The sequence below is a fragment of the Equus caballus genome, chromosome 7 (genome assembly GCF_041296265.1).
Source record: "Equus caballus isolate H_3958 breed thoroughbred chromosome 7, TB-T2T, whole genome shotgun sequence".
NCBI lineage: Eukaryota > Metazoa > Chordata > Mammalia > Perissodactyla > Equidae > Equus > Equus caballus.
This window is the reverse complement of record NC_091690.1, coordinates 5,677,795-5,694,693: the sequence shown is the minus strand read 5'-3', so window position 1 is coordinate 5,694,693 and position 16,899 is coordinate 5,677,795. Positions and strand designations below refer to the sequence as shown.

Below are 16,899 nucleotides of genomic sequence, written 5' to 3'. Positions count from 1 at the left end.
CTCTCTCAGGGCGCCCTCTCACCCCTGCTCGAAGCCCTGGCCCATCCAGGCCTGGCTGGGGTTTGTTACCAGTGTGGGGTGTCTGGGAGAGGAGGGGGCGCCCGGGGGCTTCACCTCATACATGAAGATGTCGAAGACACGGGTGGCAACGGGCAGCGGGAAGGTGGTCAGGAAGAGCGTGAGGAACCAGGACGAGGCGTACATGGACGTGTGGAAGCTCTGGGAGCGGAAGTGAGTGTTCAGGTCCGGGAGCTGCTCCTGCGGGGGAGGGGGAGGAGGCTGGACGTGGTGAGGAGGGCGCAGGGCACAGCTGTCCCTTCTTGCCCACAGGTTCCCTCCACTCAGAAGTGCTGGGCTCAGTGCCACCGCCTCCAGGGAGCCTTCCCTGATCTGCCCTGGGCAGCCCTCAGTTCCCTTCCTCTGTGCGCCCTCGGCATTGTGTCTGGGTGGAGCTGATGTGCCCCAGAGCTCAGAGAGGCATGAGGCGGGGACACAGGCTGGGGTGGCAGGAGCAGCAACAGCTTGAGGGTGTGGGGTGTGCTCCCTGGGCAGGCGCTGGCCCAGCAGCTCATGGGATCCACAGCTGGCCTGAGGGGATGCTTGTGAGGCTCGGTGTGGGGAGAGGCAAGGGGGTCACCCAGAGAGCGAGAGGTGGGGTGTGGTGTGAGCCCGTCACAGCTCCCACCATATCCTGTGACTGGCAAGTCACGTGTCCACCCCCAGCGCCCCCCGCAGGATGCACTGTGCCTGGCCGTGCTCAGGAGATGCCAGCTTGATTGGCCTGAACTTCCAACTGCTTAAAAGTGACAGAAACTGGGAAACTGAGGCTGGAGAAGGCATTAGGAGCCCCTGGATGTCCTTCACTGAGAGAAGGCTCTCGGGCCGGCCCCCTGCCTGCCCCAGCCTTTCCCCCCAGACCCGGGGGCTCTCTGGCGCCTCTATCTATGTCGCCACGGGAGGTGTCCACTCCCCAGCCTGGGGTGGGGTCCCCTCCTCTCTGTGGGCCTGGGCCACCTGCTTGCTGGCACAACCAGGTCCCCCTGAGCACCAGCACCTCCCATCCTCCAGGCCCAAGGAGCTAGGTTTCCACATCCAGGTGTGTCCCAGGGCTGGTCCCTGGAGGGTCCTGCCTCCTGCCTCCCTGCCCAGAGTCACAGAGTCCCACCTGCCACCAGCTTTCGGAGCAGGCTTGTGTGTGTGCATGCTTGCACGTGCCTGCACACTCCGGCTCTGTCTGCCGGGCAGGAGCGGGCCCTGCGGGGGCTGCTATTTATAAACAGAGAAGTCTGCGGCTCTCCGGCTCTCCGGTAATCAGCAGAGGCAGGCAGACAACACTCCCTTTTCCGCCACACACTTGCGGCAGCAGACAGGGAGGGGGCCGTGGGTGCGTGTGACAAGAGCCAGCCCCACCCCCTCTGCTCTAGCGGCTGGGGAAGCCCCACGCTCTCAGGAGCCCCTACAAGGAGTCCCTGTTCCTGGAAGCATCCTTTGGGGCAGTGCCCCAGGGCCCCAAAGGGACAGGAGTCCCCTTCTGAGCTGGCACTTCTGGACGCAGTCTCTCAGCCCTGGAATTTTCAGTCCCAGCAACGCATGGGGCGGCCGAGGGGGCACCCAGGGCTGTGGGGCGGCAGAGGGAGAGGCGGGCACCGGCTGCACGTGCTCACCTGCAGCATGTACTCGAACTGGTAGATGCAGAGTCCCAGCTCGGCCATGCTGGGCTTGAAGAGCTCGCGCAGGCGGTACTCCTGCATCAGCCGCACGAACACACAGAAGGCCTCCTCCTCGGGCATCTGGGGGGACGGGGCACTGTGGGCGGGGGCGGCGGGAGGGCTGCTGGCCGTTCTTCTCATGGCCCTGTGTGTGCGCTTTGCCCGTTTCCGTTCTGTCTGTGTTCACTGAATGGGCCTGGGCCAGGCTGCCTGGACCCTCATAGTAAACCCCTGGCCAACACTGTCAGCCCTGTTTCACTGGTGGGAAACCTCCTGAGGCTGAAGTCACCTGCTGAAGGCCGCCTGGCAGGAAACTGGAGCTGGGCCTCGAACCCAGGTCTTGCCGCCTCCAGAGCCCTCGCTGAGGCACCCTCCGGGCCACCCCCAGCCGTCTCTGTGCTCCGCGTCCTAAGCCTGCTGGGTTCTCTGGGGGAAACCCCCAGCCCCATTGACAGCACACTGGCTGACCAAAGCCCCTGCCTGAGTGCCCCATCCAACCCCGGCAGGTGACCCAGCAGGATGGCCTGCCCCTCCAGGCCCTGGACGGGATGACGGAGAGGACAGGTGGCCAGCCCCGCTGTGCCCAGTCCCTGAGGGCTTGGCCTGGAGACTGTCAGCCGTCACAGGTGGATGGAGACGGAGGCTCTGTCCCCAGGGGGACGCTGGGTGGAGAGAATCCTGCGCTTCCGTCCACCACCTGGGGGCAGAGCCCGGCATGGCTGCCCCTGCGGGGAGCAGGCCCGAGGCCACCTACCTGCATGAGGAGCAGGCCCACGATGAAGGCGCTGCCTTGGCAGTAGCCCACCTCCCGGTCCACCAGGGAGTACGCCTGCGAGGGAAGGCACGCGTGTCAGGGCAGGGCCCGCCAGGCCCCGGGACAGCAGGCAGACGTGGGATGCGCTTCTTCGTGCGAGGCCCAGGTCCCCTGGGCCTCACCTTCATGACGTTGAAGAGGACCTCCTGCCCCAGGCTGTCCTGGCCCTTGAAGAACTCGTGCTCCGGGTAGGTGCGGGCGATATCCCTGCGGATCAGCTTCTCGCACGGCGAGGACATCTTGAGGAGCTCCGAGTACTGGTTCTTGACGGGCATGTCCGTGGCGCTGCACAGGAGCTGCCACACGATGGCCCGGAAGTGGTGCGGGATGCCCTTGCGGATCAGCTCCTGGTGATGGGGGTGGGGCGGGGGAGTGGGAGGTTGGGCTGGACCCCATCCCAGTGCAGCCTCCCCACGGCCATCCAGTCCAGCTGGCCCACGTCTCGCCTGTGGCCCAGAGCTCAACAGAGTCCACACTGCTTCACGCGCTGCCCCCAATCCGTCATGGAACACAGCCGGGCGGGAAAGGAAGGGGCACATGAGATGCCAGTGCGACAGCCCCTTGCCCAGCCAGCCCCACCCTGCACTCCCCGAGGCACCCCAAAAGGGCCTACACATCTCTGCTGCTGCCCCTCTGCCCAGGGCAGACCCTGGTGCTGCTGTCTGGTGGTCAAATGACCAGGCTGTCTGTCCGCTGTCCCCGGTCTGCTCCGCCTGCCTCCTCCCCGGCCCCCCGCCCAGCCCTGCTGCCCCCGCCACCTTGAGCAGCTTCTCCTTCCTGCGCCGCCACTCTTCCCACTCGTTGGCGATCCGGCCCCACAGGATCCACGTGTCCTCCTCCAGGTGGCTCAGGTTGGAGGAGGCTGAGGAGCTGGACACGAGCGAGGAGCCACTGTTCCGCCGGGAGCCGTTCATGGAGCGCATGGACTTGGAGTCGGCCTCCAGGAGCCTGGGCGGGATGGCCGGAGGAGTTGGGCCTGGGCTGCGGGTCCCTCCCGCCCCACCCTCCTGGGCTCCAGTGACTCCCTGGGGACAGGGGGCTGCTGGGCAGCCTGGCCCCTCCTGCTGGGGCTCCCAGAGGCCACCAGGAATTAGGTCTAGGTTGTTCTCGCTGTGTGGCTCTTGCTGAGCGACCTTGGCCTCTCTGAGCCATAATCCTTATCCTTGGGCCCCCGGAGAGGCTGCCATTTGTGTGCCCCATCCTGTTTCCAGCGGTGGGCTGAGAACCACGTGGATTAGCTCAGGTAGTGTTGTAGCAGCCTGCGGGGCAGGTGGTGTTAAAATTTCCCCTTCACAGATGAGGCGCAGGGAGGGTGAGCTGCTGGCTGGGGGCACCTAGCTAGGGAGGGGCTGTATGAACCATGTGTTTCTGATGCTTTGACACCTGGGGCCTCGCTGACCCTGGAAGGACTGTCCCTCCAGGCCTACAGGAATCCTAGAGATAGTTAAGGGCTCACAAAGCAACCAATCCAGAGCCCACACCCCAAGGCCCTCCTTAATGGGCCTCTCACACTCAGGGCCGCCCTCCCATGCCCTGATCACCCAGGGCCAGGTGCCAGACAGCTAGGGACAGAGTCCACGCCCCAGAGCCGCTGGGATTGTTCAGACTAGCCCATCCCAAGCCTGCTTACCCTGCCTCGCCTGTTCCTTCCCACGGAAACCACAGTAAAGGGTCCTGCCCACCTTCCCCCACCTCCGGCCCCCTGACCCACCCTGGTGCTTCCCTGTGTGGCCCTGTCCCGTGTGTGTGCCCCTACGTCTTGGGATCTGTGAGTAACAAAGTATCTTTTCAATGGCCATGGTCTGAGCCGTTGGCCTCGCCATAGCTGAATAGTAATAAAAATACATTTTAAAACAGGAGGAGGGCCGGGGAGGGAAGCGGAAAGGCCTGACCCCAGAGTCAGAGACTTTAGTTTCTTCCTTCCACAAAGGCTGGATAAGCAACGGCCAGATTCCCAGATTCCCTTGGCCTCTTGAAACCTCGGTCTCCTCGTCTGAATGGGGGACCGTCTCTTCACCTGGGGTGGGGAGGATGATGGGCGACGTCCCTCGGCCAGCCTCTGGTAGGAGCTGTGACTGCCCAGGGCCGGGCCCAGCTCTGAGTGGGAGGGGGCACCCGGGAACTTCTGTTTGGGGCCCAGCCGCACCCCGAGGCCCCTCGCCGGCCCCCAGCCCCAGCTCACCGGTTCTGCTCTTCGAGCTTGGCCAGCAGCTCCAGCTCATCGGGGCTGAGGTTCTCGGAGTCCGAGGTTGGGGAGCAGGTGGGGGCCGACAGGGCCTCCTGGGACGAGGAGTCGGGGCTCAGAGTGGGGCTTGCCATGGTGGGCAGGCTCACCGGCTGTGAGTGGGGCTGCGTCACAGATCTGTCTGGGGGCCGGAGACGCATGTGGTCAGCACTGGGTAGGGTGCCCACCCCCCCCATTGCTCACCCTGGGGACACCTCCCCACTCTGGGCTTCCATCTCTGGTCTGTCCACTTGGCACACCCCTTGTGCCCATGCACCCCAGCCCAGCTGATGGCTGTGCCGGCTCCTACTCCAGATGCTGGCTACTGGGATTCCTGCCTGTGTGTAGTCCAGATGTCTGGACAGAGACAGGGGGACCACGGCCAGGACCCAGGCTGTCCTGTTGTCCCCGGGCATGAAGGCCAAGTCTTGACTCAACACTCGTGAGTCTTCAGCAGGGCCTGGGGTGGAGGCTTCTGTCACTTGGGGCCTCTGCTGGGACCTTGGGGGCCCTTCCTGACAGTCTTGGTCCCTGTCCCTGGCTGTGGCCTGCCCCGGGAGCCCCACCTCCGCATCTGACCTTCCCCGTCTCATCAACTGAAGTGGGCTGCTGGCACAGCCAGAAGCAATTATTCTCTACTGTTAATTGTCTGGCGCTGCCAATGGCCGGAAGAGTCAGCTCCCCTTGGGGTGGGAAGCCAGGGGCGCATCAAAGTGCTGGGAATCGGTGCCCTGGTGGACGCCGCTCGGATCGGGATCCGGATTCTGGCCTGCCGTGTGCTGGGCGGGTGCTGGGCCCATCTCTCCTGTCCCTGCTGGGGATGGTCTGGCCCCACCCTCCAGGGGGCTTCGAGGACACTAGCTTCTTGCCTTGTGCCAGTCTCATGAGAGGCAACTCAGCGCCGTGTGAAAGCAAAGGCTCCAGATGCACATGGACCTGTGTCTGAAGTGTGGTGGCCCCTCAACCAGCTGTGTGGCCTTGGGCCAGTCACTGGACTTCTCTGAGTCTCCATAGATGGAGGGTCCTGGAGGACCGACGTCAGAGGGTGGCTGTGAGAATTGAGTATGCTACTGCACCTAACGCGTGAGGACAGCAGGTGACACTCAGTGACAGCTTCACAAACGTCGGCCACTATCGTCCATGCTGGGCCAAGGCCCAGGTCTGGCTGGGAGCCAGGGCTCCGGGGTTCTGCTCTGCCCAGAGCAGGGGTTGGCATCACCCTGGTGGGAGGTTCTTGGGGTGGGGAATGGCTAGGGGAGGGGAGGCCCCTAGGGGCTGGGGGTGGTGTTCCTTCTGCTCAATCGAGCTTCTTCCTGGTCAGCCCAGGCTAGTGCCAGGGATCTAAGAAGATGGGATCCCCAGGGTCACAGGGGCAGGAAGAAATCCCGCCCCTCCCCCCCGCCACTTTGGGTGGCTCCTCCAGGCCCGCCCACTCCCCTGCACGTTCTGGACCAGGAGTCCACCACGTGCCCCTGGGCCCCACCTGACCCAGCTCTGACAGCTCAGCTTGCAGAGGGGCCCTCACCTGGTCCCTGGAGCGGGGGCATCTGGTCCCCTAGGCAGCAGGGGGACAGTGACAGGATGACAGCAGACCATTTCACACCTGCCTGGCGCCCTCAGGTGACTGGTCACCTTCCCCCAGCCCTAGCTCAGCCCCCAGCCAACACCTGAGGGCCCCCAGGTTGCCCACACTTGATTCCAGCCCTCCTTCCCCCGTGCTGCCTTGTCATGGGGAGGGGCACCACTCTTCTTTCACCTCGTGGGGGCCCAGAACCCTCCTTTCCCAGGACTCTGTGGCTCCCCAGGGCCACTGGTTCTGCCTCTGGCCCCGGGTCTGTTGGCCACCAAGGCCAGTGAGGGCTCTGGCTTTTGGTGAGCGATACAAACTCTAGGTGACAGCCCCCGGCAGAACCAGAAGACCTTTCTCTCCCATTGCTCAGCTGCCCAGGGACAACCTGCTCCCAAGACCAAGCCACCGTGCACCACCCAGCCAGGAGTTAATCATTCCTGAGAGAGAGGCAGTGGGGGCTGCGCCTGGCCTCACACAGAGTCAAAGTCTGTGGGCCACCGGGGCAGAGATGGGCTGTGGATGAGAAGAGCTGATGTGGAAGGATCTCTGGGGAGAGGGAGGGGCTGGGAAGGCAGCATGGATTTCCCAGCTTCGGAGCCAGGAGATGGGGAGGAGGTGGTGGAGGCAAGGACCAGGGCCTCAGAGAAAGGGATGCATGTGGCCGTGGCCGTGGCTGGGACCACTCTCTCCTTGCTGAGCCCAGGGGCCCAAGCCTCAGAGCACGTTGGCCACCCCGGCCCCAAAGAACCTGAGAGAATGGCTCAGCTCTGGGTTTCTGATTAAAAAAAACACAAACCAACCCAGGGGCCACGCACCAGTGGAGTGTGCTCAGCTATTTATGACATATTAGTGTGTATTTCACACAGGAAATCAAATTGCCTCAATACACAGGGCTGAAATTTGCAGTCCGAGAGGCAGAACCTTCTGGTCCCTTAGGAACTTTCTCTTGACTCATCCTCAGATTGTCTAAACACTGCCTGGCCCTGGAAGCCATCCTCCCGATGCACATGCGCAGGCACACACACACACACACATTCACACTCACACACTCATACACACTCTTGCACACACACGCACACATACACACTTCCTGCACTGACCAGATCTCGCCACCCCGGGAACTGAGTAGATTTGGGGTGGACACTGGCTTGCTGCCATCCTAGCTCTGTGGTGGCTCGCCTCCCTCTCTGGAGCTCCATGACTCTCACTGACCCAACCTTTCCTTCCCTGGCACTTACCATCTGAGGGCCAGGGGCTGTGCTAGGCATGGGGACGTGGAGTGGAACAAGGCAGACGAGACCCCACCTCCCCAGGGCTCGCAGCCATCCCCCCTTGCTGGACTGGCACCAAGATGCAGAGATGAGGCAGGGCCCCTTGAGTGCTGAGGGGCCACTGGCCTCTGAGACCCACGCACAGGCCCTCTGGGTCTGCGGTCCCAGCCTCTCAACGTCCCCACCTTCAATGCCCTTTGCTGCTGTTCCACCTCAGTCACCAGAAGTGGGGGTACTGGCCCCTGCAGAGTGGGCCTGCCGGCACCGCCACCCTCCATGTCCCTAGAGGGAGGCCCACAGCTCAGGAGTCTGAGCCAAGCCAGGGGTGGGAAGAGACTGTGCCAGTGAGCTAGGGGTGGCAGGCGTAGGGGCAGAAAGGTCCAGATGCCCGGCATCTCCCACCTCCCGCTCCCTCACCCTCTTGGGGGCATCTGGACACAGCCAGTCATGCTTCCCCCCACTTGAAGTCCTCTCCCACCCAGTTTCCAGAGGCTGGACTCCTGGCTCTCTTCTTGCCTCTCTGCCCAGGGCTTCCTAGTCTCCTGCACGTGCCTCTTCCGCCACAGGCCCTACCCAGTCCTTGGCCCTTTACGTCCTTGGTGATCTCACTCTCAGGCTCAAATGACCAAATTCATGTCAGCAATTATGCTACACTCATCCTCAGCTTTTCCTTTCTCCAGAGCACCGGCCAAGATTGCTAACTCTTGAACATCTCCATCAGGCCCCACACCCCCAGGCAGGAATCACCACTGAGCCTGGAAAAACGGAAGAGTCAAGAAACTTTTTTTCTCTCTTTTTTTTTTTTGAGGAAGATTAGCTCTGAGCTAACTACTGCCAATCCTCCTCTTTTTGCTGAGGAAGACTGGCCCTGAGCTAACATCTGTGCCCATCTTCCTCTAATTTATATGTGGGATGCCTGCCACAGCATGGCGTGCCAAGCGGTGCCATGTCCACACCCGGGATCCGAACCGGCGAACCCCAGGCCGCTGAGATGCGGAACGTGCGCACTTAACTGCTGTGCCACTGGGCCGGCCCCAAGAAACTTTTGAGGAATTGGACCCACCTGCCCACCCACTGATATTTACTGGATGTTGACCTGGTGCTGGGCACCATGCTGATGACCGAAGCCTCATGGGAGAAGACAGACACAGCCCCCTGCTCACCCGGAGCACGAAACAGTCATCCAAACTTTCCATTACAGATTGAGAGAAATGTCTAGAATAAAAGGGAGGGTGGAAAACAGTCAGGGAGTTCCTCAAAAAGTTCAACATGGAGTTACCATCTGACCTAGCAATTCCATGCCGAGGTACCTAACCCAAGAGCGTGGAAGACACAGTCCACACGAAAACTTGTACGCAACTCTTCATAGCTGCATTATTCACAAAGGCCAAAAAGTGGACACAACGCAAATGTCCATCGACAGACGAATGGATAAACACAGTGTGGTCCATCCACACAATGGAATATTATTCAGCCATGAAAAGGCAGGAAGCTCTGATATGTGCTACAATGTGGATGAAGCTTGAAGACATCACACAGAGACAAAGAAGCCAGACACAAAGGCCACAACTGATCTGAGTCCATGGACACAAAATGTCCAGAAGAGGAAAATCTATAGGGACAAAAGTCGATCAGTGGTTGCCAGGCACTGGGGCCTGGGGACACAAGGAATGGGGGAAACTGCCTACAAGATTTCTTCTTGGGGTAATGAAATGTTCTGGAATTAGACAGTGATGATGGTTGTGCAAGTTGGTGAATATGCTAAAACCCATGGAACTGTATACTTTAAAAGGGTGAATTTTATGTTGTGTGAATGTCTCAGTTAAAAAGATGCTAAAGGCTGGGCTGGGCTGGCAGAGGACCCGTGGGTGCCGGAGCAGGGGGAGGGGTATGACTCCTAAGACACTGGAGAGTTCCACAGGGGCCAGACCCCCTCAGGGCCTGTGCGCTGAGGCAGGGGCCTGACTGGGCTCACATTTTAGAAAGACTCTTCCAGTTTCCGGTGCACAGATGCTTCTGAACCGCAACACTCTCTTGAGTAAGCCACCCTTCCTCCTGCTGCACATGGGCCTACCAGGGCCACAGTGCCACCCCCCACCCCCTCGCTCAGGCCAGGCCTAGTGCCACCCTCCTGGTGCTTGCCCACAACCCTTCAGCCACTCCCTACTGCGAGACGGAGCCCAAATGTTTTTGCACGGTGCACACAGCCCTGCCAGCCTCACCTCTACCCACATCCCAGCCCCACCACACACAGCCCTCCAGGAGCGCCTGCTTCTTCCTGCCTGTGGCTTTGCACATGCTGTTCCTTCTGACTGGAAAGGCATTGTCCAAGACGTGGTTTGAGTATTTTTTTCTGTGAAATCATTCCTGTCGACCCCTCACCTCCAGCGTCCTGGCTCGCTTCTCTCCTATTTCCCTCTGAAAATACCTACCTCCTGCACCCCAGCCCAAGACACATCCTGTGGCAACGACTTCTACACACTCCTGCCTGCCCTACTGGTTTGTGAATGTTCTGAGAGCAAGCACCTATCTTAGTTTTCTACTCTAAGGCCCCAACACAGCCTCTGGCACTTAGTAGGTCCACAACAAACATCTGCTGAATGAATGGAGACAAAAATTTCCACGCTGCTCAGCCAGGGGGTCAAGGTCAGCATCGGCAGTGACAAGTCCCCTTGAGAGTACGTGCCTTTGATATGATGAGACGAGAAGGGCCCTTCACCTCTGTGTTTTTCTCCCCCAAAACATATCGCCCCAGCCTAACTATGAGAAAACCATGTGACAAATCCAGATGAGGGGACATTTTAGAAAATTCCTGCCCTGTCCTCAAAGCTGTCAAGGTCATCAAAAACAAGGGAAGCCTAGGAAACTGTCCCAGCCCAGAGAAGCCTAAGGAGATGTGACAATGAAATGTCATGTGGGCTTCAGAATGGGATCCTGGGACAGAGAAAGACTATTAGGGAAAACTAAGGAAATGTGAATAAAGTGTGCATTAGTTGTTTTTTGTTTGTTTTTTTTTAAAGATTTTATTTTTTCCTTTTTCTCCCCAAAGCCCCCGGGTACATAGTTGTATATTCTTCGTTGTGGGTCCTTCTAGTTGTGGCATGTGGGACGCTGCCTCAGCGTGGTTTGATGAGCAGTGCCACATCCGCGCCCAGGATTTGAACCAACGAAACACTGGGCCACCTGCAGCGGAGCGCGCGAACTTAACCACTCGGCCACGGGGCCAGCCCCAGTGTGCATTAGTTTTAATAATAATGTATCAATATGGGTCCATTAATTACAACAAATGTACCGTCCCCATCTAAGATGTCACCAATCGGGGAAACGGGGTGTGGGGTCTGCAGGAATTCTTCGTACTAGCTTCTCAATTCTTCTGTAAATCTAAAACTGTCCTAAAGATCCAAGTGTATCTGGAATTTTGAAAATTAAAAAGAAAAGATTCGGTACCAGCATGGACAGAAAAGCAAAGGACAGCTCTAACACGAGAGGTGCCAGGGCGAGCAGAGGGTCACCCACGGGTCTCTTAACCAGGCTGTTGGGGAAGAAGGATCTGAACTTGCGTTTCCGACCTCAGGGCCTTTGCCCTAACTGATCTGCGGTGCTGTCACTCTCTCCGCATTCTCTGACTTTAGAAATAACATACGCAAAACCCAGAGGGTTGGAGATGCTCAGTAGATCGCAGTCGTGATTTTTCACATGGAGAGCGAGGGAACGTGTAAGCGCCATCTTTCAGAGCCTGGCATTTTCGGAGGCAGGAATCAAGACCCCGACTTTCCTTTAATTTTGGCTCCCTACCTCCCCTCCTTGTCAGCCTCTGCTCCTCCACCTCTAATGGTTATGGGGATAGAGAATCATTTCTGAGTCGGAAGCTGTGAAGGATGCTGTGGGACCCCATCTGCCCATCTGACTGTCAGCGGGGGCCACCAGCCCACCACGGCCCTGCCTGGCTCCAGCTCCCGGGGAGACGGCCTGGCCTGGTGTCTCGGGTCCTCTTCCTTGGTAAGGGGTGGGCAACCGACGGGCGAGCTGCCCTCGGATAACCAGAATTTGGGATTCAGAGGCCACAGCCTGCTCTCCTCTTGTCCCCTGTCCTAGCCACTCTGGATGCTCGCACATCATGTACCGTCTTCCATGGTGTGTGCGTGCATAACGGATCCCAGATCTCTTGGCCTCCCATGCTCTCCTCTACCACTTTCCCTCTTTGTGATCTTGGGGACGACGCACTCTGCCTCAGTTTCTTCATCTGAAAACAGGGCTAAAGGAGAGCAACTACCTCACGGGTTTTGTTGGGAGGAACATCTGAGCTAAACTTGTCAGGTACTCAGGACAGGAGCGGGCCCACAATATTTATTTCCTGCTGGATGGAAAGTTTCATGAGGGCAGGGGCTGTCCACCACGCTCTCGGATCCCCAGCGTCCAGCGCACTATCAGGCATCGAATATTTGTGGTGCAAAGAAACAACCCTCCCCTCTCAGCAGGCCCACCCCGCATGCGGCCACCCTGTTTAAAGATTAAACAGGGTCAAAGTATAATCACCATTATTGGCCATAACAGCAACAGCAGCAAATACCTCCAGGCTAAATTCTGAGGGGCAACCACCCAAACTGCGGAATCCCTTCTGATCTGAATTTAAAAAACCCCCAAAAAGCTTACTACCCTATATGGTCAGCAGCCTCCTTTCTGCCACCGTAACAGGTTCCTTCCTGGCAAGTCCCTTCTCTAGATTTTGGTGGCCCTGAGAATGATAAGGAAACAAGTTAAAGCCCCCTTAAGTCTTTGACAGACAGGCGAATGAGAAGCAGCATTTTGCAAAGGCTTTTGGCTCTTCAAGGCCAAGACGGTCTCTCTTCTGAAGCCCGTGCCAGCTATAAAGGCTCGCGGGGCCGGGGGCCGGGGCGAGGCGGGTCTGCCTGGCCTCTGGGAGCCCTCCAAGGCAGACGGATCACCCTCGTTCTGCCGAAGAGATCCAGGCCCTCTTTCCGTGGTGGGCAAGTAGGGAAGAATGTAGCCACTAAAACCAACCAAACATTGACTGTGCAGCTGCTGTGGGCCCTAACTCTCCTGGGACTCAACCACGAACAGACGGACACGCACCCTGCCCTCACAGGACTCACAGGCTGGTGTGGGGGACAGACCTCAGTGAACAATCTCACAGACACATCCTGGCACGCTGAGAAATGAAACGAAGGCGCAGGCGAGCCATGCCCACAGGGCCCTCCAAATCTCCCCGGAGGGGTCACTCTGTTCCCTGGCCCCCGGGGGTTCGTCCTCCCTCCTTCCACTGCCTCCTTCCAGAGCACGTGGGCTCCAGATTTTCCTGGGCAGTGTGGGTTTGCTGTCTTCCCAAGTTCTTCCAACTATGGGTCCCTTAAGCCAGGGAGCATCCCCCAGTGTGTGCCCCGTGGGTCACACTTGGGCCATGAAGACCTATACGAGGAAGCCCACCAGACAGGACGTGGATGCACCACGCTTGCTGCAGCTTCCTGGGCCCCTGGCCAAGCACTTGGGCTGCCTGGAACGCCCTTCCCCGCCAGGCCTGCCCGGTGAGAGCCTCTCTAGGCCCATCCATCATCCCCGCCCCGCCTTCCCTGCCGCCACGCCGGGCCCTTTCCTGTGCTCCCGCAGCACGCTGTGCATAATTCTGTCTCACACTTCCACACAGCAGGCGGCAGGACGTGATGCTAAGGGCACGGCGCTGGAATCCTCCAGGTTGCTTGGAGCATTAAATGAGATAATATGCAAATGGGGCTTGGCACTGAGCCTAGCACCATCAGTGTGGGCTACTGGTTTCAGCTCTCGTCTCATGACATTGGGACGGTCTTTGGGTGCGGGGCAGGGACCACGTGTGCCCTGCCTTCAGACCCCAGTGCCTGACTCAGTTCCTGGGACGTGGTCGGGCTTCACCCAGAGCAACGAGCATCTCTATTCTGTCTGAGGAAGCTGAGCTCATGTTCCTCCTTGCCCTCTGTGCCTATCACAAGCACAGACACGGACTGGGCCCCCAGTCTTGGGTAAAAGCGGATTGACATCACTCACAAGCCCTGCCCGGGAGCCTTCTGGTGTTTTCCTAAGGGGTTCGCAGTCTCTTATGGGGAGCCTTCTGACCCCACTGCAGCCACACACAGAAGCCCCCTGGGGAGGTGTGGAGTTTATTTCCTGTGAGTCTCGTGACCTTCAGGAGTCTTGACCCACTACCCCTTCAGCAAGGGGCAGAAGAAACCTCTCCCTAGCCAGCCTCAGAGGTCTATGCAGGGTGAGGGCATTGCCAGCAAGCAGGCCCCTTTCTGCCTCTGTCCCCCTGGGAGGTCCCTGTGTGGCCACAAACCCCACAACAGACCATCTCTCAGCTCTGATTCGACAGGGCTTCCTGCAGGGAAGCTCAGCCACAGAGAGACGGCCACGATCCAGTGAGCCAGTGACTAATTACAACCCGGGGACCAGGGCAGCCTGTGAGTTTTCTAGCACCCGTAGACGGGCGACCGGCCTCCTGGATCCCACTGACCCTTGCCACACGGTGCCTGGGGGACATTCAGGGCCACATCTTAACTCCCCCAGCCCCCCTGCAGTACAAAATACTGTTCTAAGGATTTAGCGCCCCATTTTCCAGATGGGGAAGTTGAGGCCTCGAGCCAAGATGTGCTTTTTCCCAGGGCCATCCAGGAGCGACGGGTGAATATCCACAAAGCAGCCAGGGCTTGTTTCTCTGGGGTTTCCTAGGCAGGCTGAGGCCACTCGAAGGAGCCCAGGCAGGCAGTGCTGGGGCTGGCCTGATCCAGATTTCGCCCCGGCAGGACCCGGTCTCCTCCTTATTCCCTGCAGTCCTGGCCACACCATCTCGCCAGTTCTGTGATCTGCTCCCTTCTCCGTCTCGCCTCGTCCCTGTGCCAGGGCCAAGCCACCTGCAATTGCTTTCTAACCCCCCGCAGTCGACCACAGGAGCCCAGGGGAACCCACAGGTTGGACCTGAGGGCGAGGGCTGTGGGGCGGCAGGGCCAAGGCGACGCGGAAAGAGTCGGGGCCACGGGTCGTCTAGCTCCATCGCGGCCCGGCTGAGGGCAAAACCAAGCTGACTACTCAGTCATGTTCCGCCTGAGCCTCTTCAGCACATTTTTCCCTTCTGCAAAGATTCCTTAACAAAGAGCTGTCTGCTCCCGGCAGGCCCCAACCCAGCCCCACCGGGTCTCAAATGCCAGGAGAGAAGGAAGCCGGTGCATTTTGGCAAAACACACTGGTCGTGGGTGAGAGAACTCAGGGGCTGCCCCTGGGCTGCAGCGCCGGCCCTGCCATCTGAGGCCAGCGGGCGCCATGGGAGCCAGAGGCTGGTCCTACTAGTCCGATCAGACTTCAGGACTGGGGCCGGGGGCAACCTGAACCCCCGCCCCTCCACCAGGGGGTAGCATGAATCAGGGGGCAGGCGGGAGTTCTGTCCAGGACACCTCAGTGTAGGAGAGAGAGGGGCCATCCTTCCCTTTGAAGCAGGGCGAAGCAGAGAGCGATGGATGAAGGGACAGAGGCGTGGGGAAGGTGTCCACAGGGGTGCTGGGAGATTCTGGGTCACTCCGCCACCCTCCAGGGCCCCAGTGGAAGGCCAGCTCAGAAGACTGGTGTGGCAGGGCAGGGAGGGAGCACACGACTCGGAGCTCTGCCTGAGCTGGGAGCTGTTCGGGGTGGGGGGGAGTCTCCAGGAGGACCTGGGCAGGTGGCATCCAGGGAGGTGTGTGGAAGAGCTGAGGTCTCCTGTATGACAGTGTATTTGTGTGTGTGTGTGTGAATGGGGCGGGGGCTCCCAATTGCTTGGGTCTGTATTGGACGGCCTAAGTTTCTCAGCGTGTGTTGGGGATCTAAGTGTCTGATGTGTGTGTGTGTGTATGCGTATGTGTGTGTGTGCGGGGCTCTCAGAAAGACGTGCGTCTCCGGGTGGGGACGGGCGCTCAGAACATCTGTTGGGGGGGGGCGGGTCCTGAGCAGGAGGTGAGTATGGATTTTCAGGAAGCTGCGATCAAGTTGAGTCAGGATTGGGGGCGGGTGGGGAGCTCCTGGAGGGTGCTGGCACGACCCCGAGGAGGGATTTTTAGGGGTGCCCTTGGGCATGGGGCTGCCGAGGGTGGGAGACCGGGCAGCAGGCTGAGATGAGGCCTGTGGGCAGGAATCCTGATTTACCAGGGCCGGGGGAGGGGTCCCGCGGGGTCAGGAAGGGAGGGATGGGGCTCTGAGGCGGGTCTCCTTGGGGGTGGGGACAGGTCTGGGCCCAGAGACAGGATGGGAAGTGAAGAGAGGGACGGGGTGACAGGGGGTCTGCAGACGGGAGGGGACCTAGAGGTAGGGACAGAGAGGGGGCGGGGGTCTTGGGGCTGCGGGGGGCGATGTGGGGGGCGGGACTGCGGGGTGGGGCCTGGGGAGCCCTGAAGGGTCCGGGGAGGGGTCCCGAGGGTCAGTGAGGGGCGCGGGCGGGGGTCGCGCGTTCAGGGCTGCCTCCCGGGGAGGGGGCGGGGTGGGGGATGGGGTCCCCACGGGGGTCCGCAGAGGGACCCTGGGGGGTCGGGATCGGGGGTGGGCAGGGCCCGGGGCCCGAGGCAGGGTCCCTGCTGGGGGGCCAGGGGCGCCCAGCGCGGGTTCCGGGGCCGGGTGACCCGAGTCCCGCTCTCGCCCGGCCCCCGCGGGCCGCAGCGCGGAGCTGCCGGCCTGGGAAGGCGCCCGGGAGGCCCGGCCCGCGCCGCCTCCCTACCTGCGCCGAGCGCGCCGCCATCGCCGTGCCGAGCCTCGCCGTCCCGGGCCGCGCTGCCGGATCCCCGCCGCGCCGCTCGCCCCGCAGCCCCGGCCCGGCCCCCTCAGCCGCCCCCCGGGACCGCGGCCGCCGCCGGCTCCGCCGCTGCCATTTCACCCGCTGACAGGAGCCGCTGCCCCGCCCCCGAGGCCCAGTCAGCCAATTCGCCGCCCCCAGGCACCCAGGCTCCGCCCACTGGCCAGGAGTGACGGGGTGTCTGGCCAATCCGTGGCCATTCCGTGAGGAGGGCCCTGGCTACGGCTGAAGGTTTCCGCCTCTGAGGAGAGAAGCGAATTGAAATTAGAGAAGCAGTGAAGGACGGGTGGCTTTGCCTATCGGAATGAGGAATCCTGTTGATCAACACCTGGCGGGGCCAATAACGAGGAAAGAGGGGTGTGTCTTTGAAGGAAGGCTGCGGCCCTGAGGAACCCTAGACAGAGGCTGCCAAGCGTTTGGCACTAAGCCCCGCCCAGAGCCGGGCTTTCTGCCCAATAACTAGATGTCCCGAGACGGCCATTATTATCTGCCCCTCAAACCTCGGCCATGG

At 60.4% G+C, this 16,899-nt stretch overlaps 1 protein-coding gene across 13 annotated transcripts in view; it reads right to left on the bottom strand.

The window, feature by feature from the left end:
* The window catches only part of EVI5L (ecotropic viral integration site 5 like), a 30,364-nt gene extending 13,883 nt beyond the window's left edge, over nt 1–16,481 (bottom strand). For 3 of the 13 annotated variants that reach the window (XM_023644652.2, XM_070272614.1, XM_070272616.1), the window contains exons 1-7: nt 16,314–16,433; nt 4,706–4,885; nt 3,282–3,471; nt 2,646–2,870; nt 2,464–2,538; nt 1,665–1,790; nt 115–258 (exon numbers count right to left, since the gene is read on the bottom strand). In XM_023644652.2, coding sequence (XP_023500420.1) covers nt 115–258; nt 1,665–1,790; nt 2,464–2,538; nt 2,646–2,870; nt 3,282–3,471; nt 4,706–4,842 — 897 coding nt within the window. In that variant the 5' untranslated portion in view covers nt 4,843–4,885; nt 16,314–16,433. Of the gene's footprint in view, nt 1–114; nt 259–1,664; nt 1,791–2,463; nt 2,539–2,645; nt 2,871–3,281; nt 3,472–4,705; nt 4,890–8,651; nt 8,804–16,313 lie in introns of all 13 variants that reach the window. The other 10 variants (XM_070272611.1, XM_070272612.1, XM_023644650.2 and 7 more) reach the window with 8 other exon arrangements.
* Between the last annotated feature and the right edge of the window lie 418 nt (nt 16,482–16,899).